Raw genomic sequence first — 21,180 nt, 5'->3', positions numbered from 1 at the left:
TTATGTTCTATGCCATATTATTGATGATACCTACATGTTTTATGCACACTTTATGTCATATTCGTGCATTTTCTGGAACTAACCTATTAACAAGATGCCGAAGTGCCAGTTGTTGTTTTCTCGCTGTTTTTGGTTTCGAAATCCTAGTAACGAAATATTCTCGAATTGGACGAAATCAAAGCCCAGGGGCCTATTTTTCCACGAAGCTTCCGGAAGTCCGAAGACGAGACGAAGAGGGGCCACGGGGTGGCCAAACCCTAGGGCGGCGCGGCCCCACCCCCGGCCGCGCCGGCCTATGGTGTGGGCCCCCGTGCCGCCTCTTGACTTGCCCTTCCGCCTACTTAAAGCCTCCGTGACGAAACCCCCAGCACCGAGAGCCACGATACGGAAAACCTTACCGAGACGCCGTCGCCGCCGATCCCATCTCGGGGGATCCAGAGATCGCCTCCCGCACCCTGCCGGAGAGGGGAATCATCTCCCGGAGGACTCTACACCGCCATGGTCGCCTCCGGAGTGATGAGTGAGTAGTCTACCCCCGGACTATGGGTCCATAGCAAGTAGCTAGATGGTTGTCTTCTCCTCATTGCGCTTCATTGTTGGATCTTGTGAGCTGCCTAACATGATCAAGATCATCTATCCGTAATTCTATATGTTGTGTTTGTCGGGATCCGATGGATAGAGAATACTATGTCATGTTAATTATCAAGTTATTATACATGTGTTGTTTATGATCTTGCATGCTCTCCGTTTCTAGTAGAGGCTCGGCCAAGTTTTTAGTTTTAACTCCAAGAGGGAGTACTTATGCTCGATAGTGGGTTCATGCCCGCATTGACACTCGGGACAAGTGACGTGAAAGTTCTAAGGTTGTGTTGTGCTGTTGCCACTAGGGATAAAACATTGGCGCTATGTCCGAGGATGTAGTTGTTGATTACATTACGCACCATACTTAATGCAATTGTCCGTTGTTAGCAACTTAATACCGGAGGGGTTCGGATGATAACCTCGAAGGTGGACTTTTTAGGCATAGATGCAGTTGGATGGCGGTCTATGTACTTTGTCGTAATGCCCAATTAAATCTCACTATACTTATCATGTCATGTATGTGCATTGTTATGCCCTCTCTATTTGTCAATTGCCCGACCGTAATTTGTTCACCCAACATGCTTTTATCTTATGGGAGAGACACCTCTAGTGAACTCGTGGACCCCGGTCCATTCTTTAATACTCGAAATACAAATCTGTCGCAATACTTGTTTTTACTCGTTTTCTCTGCAAACAATCATCTTCCACACAATACGGTTAATCCTTTGTTACAGCAAGCCGGTGAGATTGACAACCTCACCGTTTCGTTGGGGCAAAGTACTTTGGTTGTGTTGTGCAGGTTCCACGTTGGCGCCGGAATCTCCGGTGTTGCGCCGCACTACATCCCGCCGCCATCAACCTTCAACGTGCTTCTTGGCTCCTCCCGGTTCGATAAACCTTGGTTTCTTTCCGAGGGAAAACTTGCTGCTGTGCGCATCATACCTTCCTCTTGGGGTTGCCCAACGAACGTGTGAAATACACGCCATCAAGCATATTTTCTGGCGCCGTTGCCGGGGAGATCAAGACATGCTGCAAGGGGAGTCTCCACTTCTCAATCTCTTTACTTTGTTTTTGTCTTGCTTTATTTTATTTACTACCTTGTTTGCTGCATTATATCAAAACACAAAAAAAATTAGTTGCTAGCTTTACTTTATTTGCTGTCTTGTTTGCTATATCGAAAACACAAAAAAATTAGTTTACTTGCATTTACTTTACTTGATTCATCATGTTTCCTTTTGATTTTACCGCAAAGAACATACCGGTAGGACAAGGGTCTATAATTGGGAGGAACAATATAGAAGAATTTTTCACCCATGTTAGTACCGTTGAAGATTTCGAAGATAGACACTTGGTAGACCTTGCTCCCACTTATGAAATTGCTGCTGCTCGCTTTAGTTCGCTCGTTGGAAACTAAATTTGTTAATCTCAATCCTATAATCCAACACATGTTTCTTACACTTGGTGATATGGAAGAGGGGGAAAAGAAAGATTTTGTTTTAGAAACCCTTCTTAGAGAATTTGGTGGTCTAGCAAGAGAAGCTAGAAAGGTCTTTGCTAAATTTAATATGCTTGGTTCTCATACTAATTTTGTTAGTCTCCTTGAAAAGATGGACATGGATAGAATAAGATACACTAATAATATTAATGATGGTGGGGAGATCAAAGCACCCATACCATGTAAACTCCTAGCTATGAATGATGCACTAGAACATAACTATGCTTGGCTTGTTCCTGAAAACTTGTTTGATGAGAGTAGCAAGCCCAAGACTAATGAAAAAGGAGACGCTGAAACTTATGTATCCAATATACTATGCATGGTTGAGAAAACTCCAAACCCCGCTGTAGGTGCACCACCCTTCGATAACACTTGAGTTACACTTTCTGCGCCTAGCTGAAAGGCGTTAAAGAAAAGCGCTTATGGGAGACAACCCATGTTTTTACCTACAGTACTTTGTTTTTATTTTGTGTCTTGGAAGTTGTTTACTACTGTAGCAACCTCTCCTTATCTTAGTTTTAAGTTTTGTTGTGCCAAGTAAAGTCTTTGATAGAAAAGTAAGTACTAGATTTGGATTACTGCGCAGTTTCAGAATTCTTTGCTGTCACGAATCTGGGTCTATCTCCCTATAGGTAGCTCAGAAAATTATGCCAATTTACGAGCATGATCCTCAGATATGTACGCAACTTTCATTCAATTTGAGAATTTTCTTTTGAGCAAGTCTGGTGGCCTAATAAAATCCATCTTTACGGACTGTTCTGTTTTGACAGATTCTGTCTTTTATTTCGCATTGCCTCTTTTGCTATGATGGATGAATTTCTTTGATCCACTAATGTCCAGTAGCTTTATGCAATGTCCAGAAGTGTTAAGAATGATTGTGTCACCTCTGAACATGTGAATTTTTATTATGCACTAACCCTCTAATGAGTTGTTTCGAGTTTGGTGTGGAGGAAGTTTTCAAGGATCAAGAGAGGAGTATGATGCAATATGATTAAGGAGAGTGAAAGCTCTAAGCTTGGGGATGCCCCGGTGGTTCACCCCTGCATATATTAAGAAGACTCAAGCGTCTAAGCTTGGGGATGCCCAAGGCATCCCCTTCTTCATCAACAACATTATCGTGTTCCTCCCCCGAAACTATATTTTTATTCGGCCACATCTTATGTACTTTGCTTGGAGCGTCGGTTTGTTTTTTGTTTTGTTTGAATAAAATGGATCCTAGCATTCACTTTATGGGAGAGAGACACGCTCCGCTGTTGCATATGGACAAATATGTCCTTAGGTTCTACTCATAGTATTCATGGCGAAGTTTCTCCTTCGTTAAATTGTTATATGGTTGGAATTGGAAAATGCTACATGTAGTAACTCTAAAATGTCTTGGATAATTTGATACTTGGCAATTGTTGTGCTCATGTTTAAGCTCTTGCATCATATACTTTGCACCCATTAATGAAGAAATACTTAGAGCTTGCTAATTTGGTTTGCATATTTGGTTTCTCTAGAGTCTAGATAACATCTAGTATTGAGTTTTGAACAACAAGGAAGACGGTATGGAGTCTTATAATGTTTACCATATGTCTTTTATGTGAGTTTTGCTGTACCGTTCATCCTTGTGTTTGTTTCAAATAGCCTTGCTAGCCTAAACCTTGTATCGAGAGGGAATACTTCTCATGCATCCAAAATACTTGAGCCAACCACTATGCCATTTGTGTCCACCATACCTACCTACTACATGGTATTTATCCGCCATTCCAAAGTAAATTGCTTGAGTGCTACCTTTAAAATTCCATCATTCACCTTTGCAATATATAGCTCATGGGACAAATAGCTTAAAAACTATTGTAGTATTGAATATGTACTTATGCACTTTATCTCTTATTAAGTTGCTTGTTGAGCGGTAACCATGTTTCGGGGACGCCATCAACTATTCCTTGTTGGATATCATGTGAGTTGCTATGCATGTCCGTCTTGTCCGAAGCAAGAGAGATCTACCACCTTCATGGTTGGAGCATGCATATTGTTAGAGAAGAACTTTGGGCCGCTAACTAAAGCCATGATTCATGGTGGAAGTTTCAGTTTGGACACATATCCTCAATCTCATATGAGAATAATAATTGTTGCCACATGCTTATGCATAAAAGAGGAGTCCATTATCTGTTGTCCATGTTGTCCCGGTATGGATGTCTAAGTTGAGAATAATCAAAAGCGAGAAATCCAAAATGCGAGCTTTCTCCTTAGACCTTTGTACAGGCGGCATGGAGGTACCCCATTGTGACACTTGGTCAAAACATGTGCATTGCAAAGATCCGGTAGTCCAAGTTAATTAGGACAAGGTGCGGGCACTATTAGTATACTATGCATGAGACTTGCAACTTGTAAGATATAACTTTCATAACTCATATGCTTTATTACTACCGTTGACAAAATTGTTTCATGTTTTCAAAATAAAAGCTCTAGCACAAATATAGCAATCGATGCTTTCCTCTTTGAAGGACCATTCTCTTTACTTTTATGTTGAGTCAGTTCACCTATCTCTCTCCACCTCAAGAAGCAAACACTTGTGTGAACCGTGCATTGATTCCTACATACTTGCATATTGTACTTGTTATATTACTCTATGTTGACTATTATCCATGAGATATACATGTTACAAGTTGAAAGCAACCGCTGAAACTTAATCTTCCTTTGTGTTGCTTCAATACCTTTACTTTGATTTATTGCTTTATGAGTTAACTCTTATGCAAGACTTATTAATACTTGTCTTGAAGTACTATTCATGAAAAGTCTTTGTTTTATGATTCACTTGTTTACTCATGTCATCACCATTGTTTTGATCGCTGCATCCACTACATATGTTTACAAATAGTATGATCAAGGTTATGATGGCATATCACTTCAGAAATTATCTTTGTTATCGTTTTACCTGCTCGGGACGAGCAGAACTAAGCTTGGGGATGCTTGATACGTCTCCGACGTATCGATAATTTCTTATGTTCTATGCCATATTATTGATGATACCTACATGTTTTATGCACACTTTATGTCATATTCGTGTATTTTCTGGAACTAACCTATTAACAAGATGCCGAAGTGCCAGCTTGCTGTTTTCTGGTCGTTTTTGGTTTCGTAAATCCTAGTAACGAAATATTCTCGGAATTGGACGAAATCAAAGCCCAGGGGCCTATTTTTCCACGAAGCTTCCGAAGTCCGAAGACGAGACGAAGAGGGGCCACGGGGTGGCCAAACCCTAGGGCGGCGCGGCCCCACCCCCGGCCGCGCCGGCCTATGGTGTGGGCCCCCGTGCCGCCTCTTGACTTGCCCTTCCGCCTACTTAAAGCCTCCGTGACGAAACCCCCGCACCGAGAGCCACGATACGGAAAACCTTACCGAGACGCCGTCGCCGCCGATCCCATCTCGGGGGATCCAGAGATCGCCTCCGGCACCCTCGCCGGAGAGGGGAATCATCTCCCGGGAGGACTCTACACCGCCATGGTCGCCTCCGGAGTGATGAGTGAGTAGTCTACCCCTGGACTATGGGTCCATAGCAGTAGCTAGATGGTTGTCTTCTCCTCATTGCGCTTCATTGTTGGATCTTGTGAGCTGCCTAACATGATCAAGATCATCTATCTGTAATTCTATATGTTGTGTTTGTCGGGATCCGATGGATAGAGAATACTATGTCATGTTAATTATCAAGTTATTATACATGTGTTGTTTATGATCTTGCATGCTCTCCGTTTCTAGTAGAGGCTCGGCCAAGTTTTTACTTTTAACTCCAAGAGGGAGTACTTATGCTCGATAGTGGGTTCATGCCCGCATTGACACCCGGGACAGGTGACGAAAAGTTCTAAGGTTGTGTTGTGCTGTTGCCACTAGGGATAAAACATTGGCGCTATGTCCGAGGATGTAGTTGTTGATTACATTACGCACCATACTTAATGCAATTGTCCGTTGTTAGCAACTTAATACCGGAGGGGTTCGGATGATAACCCGAAGGTGGACTTTTTAGGCATAGATGCAGTTGGATGGCGGTCTATGTACTTTGTCGTAATGCCCAATTAAATCTCACTATACTTATCATGTCATGTATGTGCATTGTTATGCCCTCTCTATTTGTCAATTGCCCGACTGTAATTTGTTCACCCAACATGCTTTTATCTTATGGGAGAGACACCTCTAGTGAACTGTGGACCCCGGTCCATTCTTTAATACTCGAAATACAAATCTGTCGCAATACTTGTTTTTACTGTTTTCTCTCGCAAACAATCATCTTCCACACAATACGGTTAATCCTTTGTTACAGCAAGCCGGTGAGATTGACAACCTCACTCGTTTCGTTGGGGCAAAGTACTTTGGTTGTGTTGTGCAGGTTCCACGTTGGCGCCGGAATCTCCGGTGTTGCGCCGCACTACATCCCGCCGCCATCAACCTTCAACGTGCTTCTTGGCTCCTCCCGGTTCGATAAACCTTGGTTTCTTTCTGAGGGAAAACTTGCTGCTGTGCGCATCATACCTTCCTCTTGGGGTTGCCCAACGAACGTGTGAAATACACGCCATCAAAGACCCATGTATTCAGAAGGGCTTTAGGACCGCTGTTGAGACAACTTGATGCCGAGTATGACGTCCCCGCAGACCAGGTACCATTACTCAAATATTTCTTGTACCCGCTTATGGTGATTGCCTGTGACCTGACTCCATCTCCTGGCAGCAACAAGATGGCCCGGCTCCCACGCAAGCCGATGGCTCCCCCTTCGTATTCCTTCCTCCGGCCCCGGTGGTTCTCTTCGCGCAGCTCGCCACCTCTCGAAGAAAGTCATAATGCAGAGCCAGCCGATTTCACCGAAATCGGCTCCCAGGAGTAAAGCATCTTCGGGGCCAGTTGCCCCCGAGCCTCGACTCAGGCGAGGACAGCAGTGAGGAAGGTGGCTGTCAGGAAGACCCTGAAGCGCAAAGCTCCTGCCCAGGAAAGCTTGCACGTAAGTTGATTCGTGTCTTGATCGAACACACTTGCCCTCCCCACCTTTGTAACCTGGTTGTACCTCTTCTTTCAGACTTCCATTGAAGAGAACTCCAGTGAGGGAGCACAGTCCAGTCCAAGGGACTCCTCCCCAGGCGATACAGATAGATCCACCACACGGAGCCAGACGGACTCGCCAACGTCGGCTTCTAGGAAAAGGTCGACTCCCGAGCCTGCTGTCCTTCAGGCTCCGATCCAAACGAGGTCACGCATGAAGCGTCGATGCGTCAAAAGGGCTCGCACAGGCCCACAAGTCTCCTCGCCGAGCCAGGAAGTTTCAAATGTAATTATCTCAACAGCTTGTGTTCCACATTGTCTTGTTACTAATTGGATTGCCTCACCATTTCCCTTGCAGACTAATGGGACTTCTAGCGGGGATGTTGAAGAGGTGCCGATGCCATCTGCTGCCCTTGGCCTATCCAACTCGCCAAGCGTGACTGACCAAGTGGCTAACCTGGCCCAGACTACCGCAAAGCCGATTGTCACAACGTCGACTTCCCTTCCTTTCTTGGGAGAGGTAAGCTCCACTCTCTCAGGCCTACTCTTTTCCTTTGTCGTATGCTCATGCTTGCTCTTGCTCGTCCGTCGTGGGTGTGATCCTTCAAGCTTGCCGACGTTCGACCCCGACTCCATCGAGCCAGCTGTTTCCAAAGCAGGTGAAGAGCCAGACCCTAGCGCGGTCGATGGCCCGCTCCAGCGTCTCAAAGTTTTGCTCTCCTCCTCGGTCGATACCCTGGTCGAGAACCCCGAGGCAATCAAGGGCATCCTCGAGGACATCCAGCCCCGTCTCCCAGTGACGCTGCAAGTTAAGCTTTGGCCGGCAGTGACTTTGTCAGTTTTCAGGTCAAGGGTGCAGTCGGCTCGTCAAAGGATTACTCTTCGCCGCGCCCAACTCCCGTTGAGAGCCGATATTGCAGACAAATGTCAACGGCTCAACGAGAAGAAAGCCGCTTTAGACGCCAAGACCGCCACTTCTACTCATAGTGTCAAACTTGAGACCTTGCGCAAGGAACTGGAGGACCTTGAAAAGAGGGCCAGGGAGACTAAACAACTTATCTAAGATGAGGAATCCCTCATTGCTCGCTCCCAAGAGGAAGCAAAAGGTCTCACAGCTGATTTGAAGACCGACCTGGCTGAAATTCGTGCCCTGAGCAGTCAGCTGGTGATGGGGAGAGACGAGGACGACGAGGCCGAGATCGCCGAGGTGGATCGAATCCGTGCCGATGCTCTTCACGCCCTTAATGCTTTTCTTCAGTAGGGCCTCTTTGTGTAAACTGATGCATGTAAACTTTGATTTTTTTTTACTGGCCAATTTCCCTATCGGCCACCAATATTCCTCCGCACATGCTCAATGGTGTCGCGCATGCTCATATGATTAGGTGCCCCCCCCCGAGCCGATTCTGCCAGGTAACTGCTGATATCGGCTCTATGGTTAGCCAAGGTACTATGATGTGAACGTCGGCTTTGTTAGGAACAATGTGGATTTCTTCCAGTGCATCAGCCGACGCATCCCATTGCCCATTAGATCGACGTTGAGCCCAGACCGAAAGCATGGTGAGGATGATTTTGGCTGATTCCTAGAATCGGCCTCTATGTTAGTAGGTCCACGAAGGTCTGGCGATGTTCCTTCACAGATCTTTGGGGCCAATCTCACGGATCGGCATTACCGCGTTTGCCCATACATAGTGTCGGAGCCGGTCGCGTGGAACGGCTTCTTCCTTGTCTTCGCTGTGAGAGCAGCTGCCCTCGTCTCCGTCCTTACCAGGGTGGTGCCCGAGTCCTATCATGTTGATGTCGAGTGAGGATCTTGGCTGGCACTCTCCAAGGTAAGTGCGCTCCACTATGTTAACGGTGGATGCCGGTGAAATCGGCACTCTTGGTGCTGCCAATGCGCATGGCAACGGTGGACGGGACTGGAATGGTATTCCTCCTTTGTAAGTCCTCAGAGCTGGTCCCGACGGAGAATACCGATGGCTCATGATTTCCTGGATCACGCGCAGAGCGACACGCTCCAAAGTGTTCACCAGGCTCTCAGAGTGGCGGTGCAGCGAATGAGCCACCATGAAGTTGATCTCCCGACGCAGCGACCCGGTGCGTTCTTCCGACGGGCGGACAGGTCCACTCCATCGAGTGCGCCTTCAGGTGAGAACCCCTTCCACCTCGACGCCGTGGGAGCGGGTTCCGTGGAAAGAGCCGATGAGGTCGGCTTCGAGGACTGCCTTGATCTCGTCATGCTTCTTCTTGAGCTCGTCGACCGGGTCCTCGTACTTGACCGGAGTGCTTTCCGCCATCTCGGATGTAGATGGCGATGCGGTGGATGTCGAAGATTGTCCCACCGGGCGTGCCGAATGTGTTGCGGTCGAAACCCACCGGCGGGCAGCGACCGGCAACACAAGTAGAGCCGGGAACAACTAGGGCTGCGGCTGGCCCCGGGCCCTCGGAGCGGCGGCCCGCAAAGCCTTCCGGTCACACGTCCGATGCTGTCGCAAGGGCGTGCCACCTGACCTATACCTGGTCAGGAAGGTGTTGGATGATGCCTCGCTTAGTTTCCTGCATGGCACACACGTAAACGTTAAATACGAGCCTCGATCGGCTCTCAGGTTGTCCTGTGAATCGGCTCAAAGAGCCGATCCACCCATGATTCGTACAAGGTGTCCGAATATATGGTGGTCCTTCTTGATCAAGATAAAGCTAATGCGATCTACGACGATTTAGGGTTTTCACCGCATAATCGGATCATCCTACTCACGATTGGGCCTCGCGCTCGCGTACGGTGATCGTAAGCCGATCCTAGGCGGGGCCTAAAACCAACACGAGGTTGATCCCCGGAACATCCTGCCTAGGGCTAGCAAACACCCTACACGCCGCCGGATCCTCCAACCCTTTGTAAGGCCTAACTATTGCGGATATTAAACTAATCCTTGAAGAACAAGGAGCAACCGTAACGGATCGGATCTACTAAACAGTGACCAAGCGGGGTGCCGCCCCTACACCTAAGATAGGTGTAAGGGCGGCTAGATGTATAAGGGTTGCACTACGACAGCATATGATACGAAGAACAATGCTAACCCTAACGCATTTAAGATAACTACGTTGCTCGCCATAAAAAATGCTTCAGCACGAGCAACGCATGAACAACGTATAAGCTTGTGCTGCCTAGATCGCAAGATGCGATCTAGGCAGCATGGTGCTTACCAGGAGAAACCCTCGAGACGAAGGAGTTGGCGATGCGCCGAGATTGATTGTGTTGAACGTTGGTTGTTGTTTTTTCATAAACCCTAGATACATATTTATAGTCCGGGGAACTTTCTAATTCGGGCGTGCACCTAACCGTGCACGGGTCAAACTCTATCTTCTAATCTAAGATACGACCTACTATATTACAGATACACGGGCAAACTAGCCCAAACTTTGCATGAAAGGCCGATTCACGTATTTCTTCTATATATATTCTTCAAGCCCATCTTGATCCGGCCCACCTCTGACTCGGTCAAATTCTGGTGATAACAAGCAGCTGCGTGGCCGCCGCGGCAAGCAGCAGAGGGTGACGGTTATGTAGCAGCAGCCGCAGCCCTTGTAGCAGACGCCGCCGCCGCATGTAGCAGTCGCCGACGTCCATCGTAGCAGCAGCCTCCACCTAATGTAGCAGCCGCATCCGCAGCAGCCGCGACATGTAGCAGAGGCCGGCGACCATGTAGCAGCCGCCGCCGCTGCCCTTGTAGCATACGATGACCCCACATGTAGCAGCCGCGGACGCCGCTCCAGCAATGCCGGTCGCACCCCAGCAACTCCTCCGCCGCCCCCATCATCAGCGACGGCGTGGCCTGTATCCTCCGGCGTCCATGGCGGCCTCAAACTAGCTGCCCCCCGTAGGTGTCGATGTAAGAGAACTCGATGAGCTCGAGCTTGCGGCGGTGGAGCCATGGAAGGATAGCGGCGGGACGAGCAGGAGGCATGGGAGAGAGGGCTTTGGGCGGCGCGAGGTGACGAGTTTGGGTGCGGCGGCGCATCGCCAGTAGCCTGCGCACGGCCAGCGCGTGGTGTTTCTGTGGTTGAGGGAGTTGGGATAAGGGATAAGAAAGGGGATGAGAGAGGAAGCGTCCAGAGACGATGCACGTGGGTGGGCCCATGAGGACACGCGTCGCTCAGCGAAGGAGGAGGATGGGAGCGTTCTGTTCCCCCCGGACGTTCATCAGTGTTTTCCATAAAGAAAATAAGATTTCTTGCGAGATTTTCGTCCAATTTTAAACTACTCCTATCTCTCAACCGAAATTACAAGGTTTGCCAGCATGCAATTCAAGTAAAGTTTCCTGTGCTACGTCAGTTTCCTACTGTATCAGTCTTCTTTTCGCTCTGGAAAAAAAGAGTCCATATCGACCTACTTTTTCCCTTTGTAATAAAGGCTCATATATATATATACACCTCGATGAAGCCTCCACGTATCCACCAAGCAATTTGATCTGGCGAGTCGCGGGAGGTCCGAAAAAAAGTACACGTTCGTCGATCGTGTGCGCCCCCGATCGGTCTCTGTCCGTCGTTGCATCGCTCCGGATTCGATATTGCAACACGCGTGGCTCGGACCTCGCCGGCGGTACCTCCTTCAACTTTCGAGGTCTCAAATCGGAGATACGGAAGGGGAGCTCTTCCCATCGCCGCCACTCGTTGGGGACTCCATCAACACAGGATACACCGCTCAACAACAAGACGCCCGAGATGGTCGCGAGGCCGGTGCTGGTGCCGGGAAGGAACACCAGCTGACCAGCCATGTCAAGTAGTGCCTCGAATTTGGGTGTTTGAGATGGAAACGAATTCGGTGCATGCATAGGAGATAATCAAAGAAGATTTGAGAATTATACTTCCAGGCGAGGGAAGAAGAAGGAAAGAGATCGCTCGCCAATCGTGCAGCGGATCCCGGCAGCGATCTCGTTCGCAAAAACGGTTGTCATCATGACAGCTGCCTGGAGCTGAAAGTCCTCATAGTATTCGGCTTTGCGCGCAGTAGGGAGATTCGGTAGCTACGAGAAGGAGACGGTGCCTGCCGCTGTCCTCGAAAATAGCCTTGGAAACGTCCGTAGGCTGCGGCTCTTGATGCATATGCCAGGGCCATAGCCAACGTACACCTTGAAGATGACGCAGTCGTGTTTGATGGCGGAGCCACTCGCGGTGGCTGCCGATGATGAGATGAGATGCTCTCCGAGGCTGCTGATGCATCAGGGTCTCATTGTTGTCCGATGGTAATTAGGACGGAGTGGTAATTAGGACGGAGTGGTTCTGGTTCCCGGTGGCTGCGGCGAAGCGTGGGAAGGCTGCAGGTAAGGTTCTGGAGAAGAATGTCCATGGTGCAGACTGTCGAGGTTGTCGCTCCTCCGGTGACGTCTCGATCCGTTAGCTCGGCCTCTACTTTTTTTTTTTAAACAAAGAAGGACCCGAAGGTCCCAGAGGCTGCTTCATTAATCCATCGGTGGGTTACAACTTACATCGAGACCCCTAACAAGCTGGGGAGTTACAGATAAGGCTGCGACTTTTACAGAAAAGACCCTAGGACTAAAAATAAAAAAGCAATCAAGTTCCGTGTCTTCTCCACCGAAACCATGAGATCTGGCAACTCGGGAGTCGACGCCACCACCGGGGAACAAGCCACTTGGGGTGGTATCAACTATGAGACCCGAGCTGAGATCAAAGGGCTTCCGCATGGGCACTGGCGCACAACAGCGTCGTCCAGGCGAAGCGGAAGAAGAAGAGCTCATGGCGAGCCCAGCACTAGATTTTCAGGTGGCAAAAACAGCCACGAATAGCGGCGGCGCCCGACGCTTGTGAAGCACAGTTGCAGCAGCCAAACGATAGCACCACTTGGGCAGCGACTGGCTCCGATAGGCGATTGACGGCGAATCAGTGGCTTCTCCTTCCTCGCCACCACGGCAGGCCAGGGGGAAACCAATCCGATGGCCAGTCACCACCAGTCGAAACCAGAACAGGTAAGACCTCCTGGATGATGCAGAAGAATCGTCGCCGTCTTGTGCGAGCTCCTCCTCGCCTCCACGGCCGGCCAGGAGCTTGACGACGACGCTTGTCAGCAACAGGCACACCCTTTCCCCTTTGCCGCCGAGGCCGGCCAGGAAAGGACGTCACCCGCCGCTTCCGCACTTCTTCAAGAGGTACTCCGCCGCTTCATTATTGATGGAAGCAGCAGCCCCTTCCTTCCCTCTCCGCTCCGACCGCCAGAGTAGAAGAAGAAGGAGGTAGGGCCCTAAAACAATCAAGATCCAGGCGGCTAGATCTTGATCTCCGCCTCCACTACTGGGCAAAAAGCCCCCTACCGGCAACCTGCCGCTAATACTAGCTAAACTAACTACTCCGGCATCTCTCCTCCACCCATCTCCACTGGCGGCGCCGGCGAAATGAGCTTCAGATCGGCCCGGCTTTGACGAGGAGACCTGCAGGTACTGTAGACGAGAGAGAGAGGGGGACGGGGGGAAGGGGTGTGCTTCGGTGTCCCCCCCTTAGCTCCACGGTTCTGAGAAGTTGGAGCTGCTCCAGCTTTTGGCACAAATACATGAAGTTGACTTCGTGAAATATAAAAATGCAGAGCACACCTCGTTATGTCTGGGACGCACCGCGTGATCGCTTAAATCTTTGGCTGGAAGTCCATCTCAGCCTGTGGTGAAGTATTTCCTGGCGGTGGAGTTGGCCTGGCCATGACGGTGAGGATGGCTATGGCGGTCGGCGCTGAACCACCCGGCACTGCCGTGACGTTTCCAAACACCGGGTAATTAGAAATCTTGAATCAGTTTTCAGATCCATATTTCAATATTAGTAGAATTATGCATCCGTTACACACTTAAGAGAGGAGACGGATTGGAAAAGTTAAGCGTAAGCTGCTCTAGCTTTTGGTACACAAACATGAAAACATGGAGCATGTCTATGTACAAGATCCCTGCGAGGCTCATTTCCCCCCGCGTGATTGCTCCAAGCCACCTGATAAGTTTGTTTGACAAGTAAAAGTCTGTACCCACATCAATGCCTCTCCCGACGCCCACTTCTGTGGAATCCTGCCATCTTCATCGATTCTTGGCGTTCAACGAGATATCGTATGTTATTCTTCTTGTGCTGCGAGTTTGCTTCCAATTTCTCTTTATTTTGATGTTTCTCAACCTGAACGTACACACCACACCACAACACGTAAGCCCTTCTACATGAACAGGTACAAATAAATATTCTTTTGTATGCACCAGGGCAGTATATTTTTTAATGTGCCATTCAGAATTTTGTCAAAAGATTGGAGGAGTATTTTACTTGTTAGGGCTCAAATTTCTTCAGAGTTTTTGGATTGTGTTAATGGTAAATTTCTGCTGAACTGAAATCTGTATTGAAAATTGTATGCACTATTAATGTCTACTACTCTGCTTCAACTAGAATTTCAAAGATAACTCTCCTCTCTCTTAGTAGAGGTCATTGGTAGATCGGCTTTGGGCAACATTTGAGTTGTGTCAACGTCTCTATTAAGCAAAAGTTTTTTTTTTTTACACTTCGTTGCAACGTACGGGCATGTTTCCTAGTTTTAACTTAAAGGCAACATACCATATACATCCGTCTGACAGGTACAAATAAAGATTCTTTTGTATGCACCAGGGCAGTATATTTCTTAATGTGCCATTCAGAATTTTGTCAAAAGATTGGAGGAGTATTTTACTTGTCAGGGCTCAAATTTCTTCAGAGTTTTTGGATTGTGTTAATGGTAAATTTCTGCTGAACTGAAATCTGTATTGAAAATTGTATGCACTATTAATGTCTACTACTCTGTTTCAACTAGAATTTCAAAGATAACTCTCCTCTCTCTTAGTAGAGGTCATTGGTAGATCGGCTTTGGGGAACATTTGAGTTTTGTCAACGTCTCTATTAAGCAAAAGTTTATTTTTTTACACTTCGTTGCAACGTACGGGCATGTTTTCTAGTTTTAACTTAAAGGCAACATACCATATACATCCGTCTGCTTTGTGTATCGGGGCATCCGGCCATCCTTGACCTCTGATTTAGATCGCACGTACAACACAAAAGCATGGCTGCTCGGCACACTTACACGCCCGCCTGATACACACATAACACGGCGGCGGCCAGCGGCGCAATACACATCACGGCTAGAAGCAACGGCCAGAGCAGATACCGGTGGCGACAACACAAGATACAACACATGCGGCCGGTGGCGCGACCATCAATGGCTCCACCAGGTCTTGTAACATGCATGGAACCTTATAGTTGCTACCTACATCTGCTCACACCCAGCACATGTGCGCACGATATTCTGTGCTGGCCCTGTCGCCGTTTGTCCGCCGCTGGCGCCATCGCCGGCCGCTGAATTTTGTAGTCGTCGTTCAAGCTGCATCAAACTTAGCCCCATGGTCTAGTACATAGGGATCTGTTCTATCTATGAAGGGACAGGCGGACGTTTGGACGGAGTGTGTGTGCAAACTTCGGATAGAGCTTCGGTGACTTGATGCTTTCAAGTCTCACCGTGACTTGGTGAAAACACCCACCATCCATCTCTCATCCAACGTACCTGATTAACTTAGAATTTAAACTAAATATATAAAAATGCTTGGAAAATTTTGAAAAAATTCTAGTAAATCCTGCATGTTTTGATTTGTATTCTGGTGAAGTTTCATTTCATTTGACTCAAAGGTTTGTGATTAAATAGGTATTTAGTTTACACTGGTGCTCGAAAACGTAAAAATATATTTAATCACAAGTTAGTTACCCGAATGGGATGAAATTTTCCCAGGTTTCAAAACAAGGCATTTGCAATTTACTGCAAAATTTTCAATTTTTTTTGAATACTTTTAGTTTTTTAGTTTGAAGTGAGAGACAATCTGGAGTGTTGGATCTAAGATAAATGGTGGATGCTACCACCAAGTCACGGTGAGACTTGAAGTCATGAAGTCACTGAAGCTCTGTCCGCAAACTTCAACTACTAGCTACTACTACTTGCCGAGGGAGAGTTGACGTTTGGTAGCCAGCAAACAACGACCCGGCAACACATATTTTGACTTCTCAATGCTTGGCTCATATTTGGGAAGATGAGATATGCTAGTTTATGTCCCGTGCTACTCTTCGCTCTTCACTTGTTCAGACTTCAGACAACATATTTGCCAAACTATTCCATATTTGGGAAGATGAGATATGCTAGTTTATGTACTGATCCATATGAAAACCCGTAGAAAAAATATCCCTGCACTATTCAGAGAACCCTATGAGGATCTGATCCATCACTTCGTATCCCAGCCTCTTCAAAATAAACTATACTTGCCGACGGAGAGTTGACTCTCAGCCATTGTTAGAGCTTCATACTGCTAGCTGTTGCAAGGTGACAGGGAGGGGGTTGATGCCTCCTGCTTATGAAGCATTGAGAAATCCAGATCTGGGTTGCACGGTCGTTGTTTGCTAACAAAAGAGTCAACTCTCCCCCAACAAGTGGTAGTTTAAGTTAAGGATCTGATTGCTCTGCATTTGGAGGAGGCGTTGGACTGCTGCGCATGGGTCCCTATCTTGCCATACAAGTAGGAGGCGAAGCTCCAAACCACGAGGGCGACGCCTTTGATGCCATTGAATGGCTCTTGGAAGAACAGGACGACAAGCCCCTTGGTGACACATACGTAGACCCCATCCTCATCTGCCCCCAATACATACATACACCTCGCCGTCTTTTTTTTCTTTCAAAAAGGGAAACACAGCTCCGGCCTTTGCATCAATTGTTGCACAGAGTCAAAATACCTCACTCTTCTTATAGTTTAATTTAATGAGATGTGGACACAAAATGATGATGGGAGAGTCATATACATTGCATACTTATTTTCCAAGTGTGAAAAAAGTACAAGAAGTATACATCACAAATTCACACAATACATATTAAACAAGATGCAACTTGACAAAACTGGTTGCACCAATTTTAAAACATGAAACCGGACAGCGCAAACTTGCACGCTAGACAGCATGTACGCTAGAATCGCCGGGTCCATCTAATTGCTCTATATTTGAGGACTTTTTAGACTGCTCCGCATGCGTCCGGATCTCGCCATAGAAGTAGGAGACGAAGCCCCAGACCGAAAGGGCGACGGCGATGCCTTTGATGCCAGTGAACGGCTCATGGAAGAATAGGACGGCGAGCACCTCGGTGACCGGGATGAGGACGGTCATAATGACGCCGCCGAGAAGCGCCGAGCCATAGATGATTGCGCCATTCATACCAAGGGAGAACAACTGGTACATGAGGGTGGAACCAACCAGCAGCGCGTAGTAGCTTGTCTTGCCGAGCCCGAACTCCTGGGCTTCGCGTGGGATGACCTGCATTTGGTTGCTCTCCCGTTAACTTACATATGTTAAAAACAAATTCTTAACCTCTACCAATTTAAGTACATGTTTCTTGATTAACAAAGTATAGTGAGAAGACTAATTACACGACATGTCCATATATAAATCTGTGACTCGGGGATTTATTTTAAAGTACACATGAACCTAAAATTTATATGAGTAGCTTTCCAAATATGTTCTTGGTTGACTTAAGTCTGTACGTAATGCAAGAGATAAACTCATTTATACTATTATTCTCACTTCCCTCTTAATTTCTCCCATCCTCATCGAAAATCCCACAACATACCTATCGACTTGTATACAGAAAAGTCATTCCGTGTGTAAACGCGCTACGCTAGCTACACGCGTAGCTACCTGATCATATTCTCCCAATCATAACATCGATGCATATACCCTAGCTTTTACACGGCTAGCATTTTAGCTTTTCGAGGAAGACTCGTGTTTTTGCCGGACAAGCCTACTTCTACTGCCTATGCATAGAACTCGGCATGCTCACTCACATTCAGTTTCGTTGTGTTTCAGGAAACTGAGCGATTCCGTGAACTATGTGTGAGAATTGGTATGTAGGGGCACCTGGCCTCGGGATCAACGACATGTGCAAGAGTGTACACATTAAACTTACGTGGAAGTCGTTGTTGACGATCATGCCGATGAGGCTGAAGACCGTGGCCGAGGACCCGATGAAGAGCTGCATCTCCATGCACAGCGTGTACGTGACGGCGCTGCCGGTCCGCGCCAGGTGCGCCGCCTGGCTGAGCTCTATGAGGGGCAGTATGAGCCCGTACAGCGCGGCAGCGCCGAGCGTCATACCGAATCCCATGTAGTACTCCGTCCGTGTCACCCCCGCGGGGCGGTCCCCTCCGCCGTTCACCCCCAGCATGGCAGCGCCGATGCTGAGCAGCAGCACGGCGTTCACGGAGAAGGCCGTGAACCGCTGGCGCACGAGCAGCAGCGCGAAGCCCGCCGTGAAGGCGAGCTGCGTGGCCATGAGGATGGAGGAGGTGGACACGGGCAGGGAGGCCATGCCGTAGGCGTAGAGGTAGTTGTCGAGGCCGACCGTGATGCCGAGCACGACGCACGCTGCCCCTAGCCGGATCGACATAAGGAAGACCGGCGTGGTGGTGGTGGAGCGCCGGCGGCGGGAGAAGTACGAGGCGATGAGCGGCGGGATCAGGATCGGCCATCCGGCGGTCTGGAGCAGGCTAGAGAGCCACTTTCGGTTCCCGCCGTGGACGAAGTAGTCGCGGAGGAGGAGTGGCGCGCACGCCCAGCCGACGACCATGAGGATGAAGCTGAGGACCAGGCGGGGGTTGCGGTGGAGCGGTTTAGCGGCGACATCGGCGCCGGCGGCGCTAGTCAGTTGCTGCTGCTCGCGGGGCTGTGTCTGAGCTGCGGTTTCAACCTCCATGATCGGGGGTCGGGCGAGTAACCTTTTGATGTGATGGAGGTGTTCCCCTGCCTAGAGATGATTTGGGCGCGTCAATGCCCGCGTTATTTAAGCCCTCCCGTATGGTATTCCGCGCTCCGGATTCGCTGTATCCCGTTGGCGTGGGTCCCTGTAGCCTTTTTCTAAGAATTACATTCACAAGAATCATATGCGCGCGATGCGACTACGCTATGCATGTGCTGTACGTGCCTCCCCAGGAAGCGTGGACGTCGAGTTCATAATCTTCTCCACCGCGGCATCGACGACCTGCTCAATCGCCGGCCGCGTACTTTCCGGCGATACGCGGACATAGACGCTAGCTAGTGTAGACGTTCCGGCGTTCCGGCGCCGAGAGACGTGTAGACGTGCAATCCACAAGCAAGCACCTTAGGCCTTGTTTTGCACGAGGCCGGGTATTTTAGTGGATTAGGAGTATCATCCCAGGGGGATTTGGTGAAGCCACTATGTTCACCGAATCCCCCAGCCATTCAAAAATGCTGCTTTGTATACAGAGATTGCTAGCGTGGGGAATCTGAGGCAAGAGCGATCACCAAAACGTCGAGGGTACATTAGCCTTTTGGTATGGATTCTGTTAGCACACGCATGCACACAACTTGGTGGAATCGATCAGCTAGCTAGCTAAACGATCTTGATGGATCATCTTGCTAAACGATCTTGATGGATCAACTAGCAGCAGCACGGCATCGATCGGGATTAATTGCTGACCGGCCGGCGCCAAGGACGACGCGTACCGGCCGGTGCGTGTACGTGTACCAGGAGAAAGAACGACCGGGCCGGGCACACTACCGGAAAAATATCGGGCCGTGCGTTGCACCTTTACTATGCGCTGGTGCACAACAAAGAACTCTTTGCCGTGAAAAAAATGAGAGTTGTACATGGCAAATAAGATAACCACGATAAAACAAAAAAGATCACACGACAAAGAAACACCACACGGCAAAAACCTAGAAAGAACGCACGGCAAAGAAAAACGGAATGACAAAGACTAGAAACAACACACGGCAAAGAAAAAAAGCACGGCAACGCCCAGAGAAAGCCCACGGCAAAGAAAATACTTTTGAGGCTTTGCCGTGCACTTCCAGTTACACGGCAAAGCACCGATTTACGCGCTCAAGGCGAACATCACGCCCATGGGGGCCTGTCCCCCTGGCATCGGAGCACCTGCTTTTCGCATTGTCCTTCATCGCGCGCAGGTGGAGGCGAATGTCGGTGGCCGGCGGGGTTGACCGCGTGAAGGCGCACGTTTGCAGGTAGCATGAGCGCTAAGAAGTAATATCTCAAAAGAAATACTTCTAACTTATTTTTTTTTGAAAGGGAAAGGCCCAAAAGGGCCTCGAAGCATCTATTTCATAAGCGGTGATTTTACAAATACAAGAGGGACCTCACAAGAGAGGAGAATTACAAACTGGCCCTCGAACTTTATGAGCAGGCCCCCAGAGAAATTGCAGAGAAAGCAATAAAGGCCATCATCTTCACCACTCGATGCCGACGACCTCCAGGCACGAGCACCAGCATCACCACCGGTGACGAAACCACTTGGGGTGATGGCGGTGATGAATCTCCCACCGAGATCAAAGATCTTCCAGTTAAGGAAGAAGGAGCCCCGACAACACTTGCAACTGGGCGCGGAGGGCCTTCCTCGGCCATGGATAGCATCGGAAAGACTCGTCCTCTGCTAATAAACTCCGCCGCAAAGACTAGCTTCGGAAGCACAAGGAGAACGATGTGCCTCATTTTCCCATCTCCATCGCCCAACACTCGCAGAATCGAAGTTGCAGCCCCACTCTCCCTCGCCACCACGGCCGGCCAAGAGTAGGGAGAAGACACCGAGAGCAGGCAGAGGACGACAGAGGCGCCACTTATTGAGGGGATTCACCACGGGACTATCATCCGCCCACTTCCACCTTGGAAGAAGAAGGATGGCCTCCCTAGGTGCCCATCCAGGGCCGCGGCATAGCCCCAGGATGGCAACGCATCCCCGCACACCTCTAGAATCCGCCATCACCGAGTTGTCCTTCTCATCCCCCTCACCCACACGGTCGGCCAGGAGGAGAAGAGACAACCCAGTAACGTCCCTGATCAAGAGGATGCAGGCCTTATTCGCAGAGATCGCCGAGGTAGGAGCCACCGCCGCCCGCTCCCACCGCCGAAGCAGAACACGAGTGAAACCGCACCTCCAGCTGCTCGGGATCTGGCCTAAAAAACCCAGAGCACTACCCAAACTACCGGCAGACCGCCGAACACACTACTCCTATCTACAGAAACTAGTCCGGCGCCTCCC

The 21,180-nt window shown here is 48.9% G+C and overlaps 1 protein-coding gene across 1 annotated transcript; it reads right to left on the bottom strand.

Moving 5' to 3' along the window:
* Nucleotides 1-16,902: 16,902 nt before the first annotated feature.
* LOC124654999 (purine permease 3-like) lies at nt 16,903-18,860 on the bottom strand. Its single transcript, XM_047193970.1, has 2 exons — nt 18,075-18,860; nt 16,903-17,425 (listed from the first exon to the last, which is right to left on the bottom strand). Exons 1-2 carry the CDS (start codon nt 18,858-18,860, stop codon nt 17,066-17,068), a joined length of 1,146 nt encoding a protein of 381 aa, XP_047049926.1. The 3' UTR covers nt 16,903-17,065.
* Between the last annotated feature and the right edge of the window lie 2,320 nt (nt 18,861-21,180).

Source organism: Lolium rigidum, chromosome 5 (genome assembly GCF_022539505.1).
Source record: "Lolium rigidum isolate FL_2022 chromosome 5, APGP_CSIRO_Lrig_0.1, whole genome shotgun sequence".
Classification (NCBI taxonomy): Eukaryota; Viridiplantae; Streptophyta; class Magnoliopsida; order Poales; family Poaceae; genus Lolium; species Lolium rigidum.
Note: the sequence above shows the minus strand (reverse complement) of the source record. Positions and strands in the feature narration are given on the sequence as shown.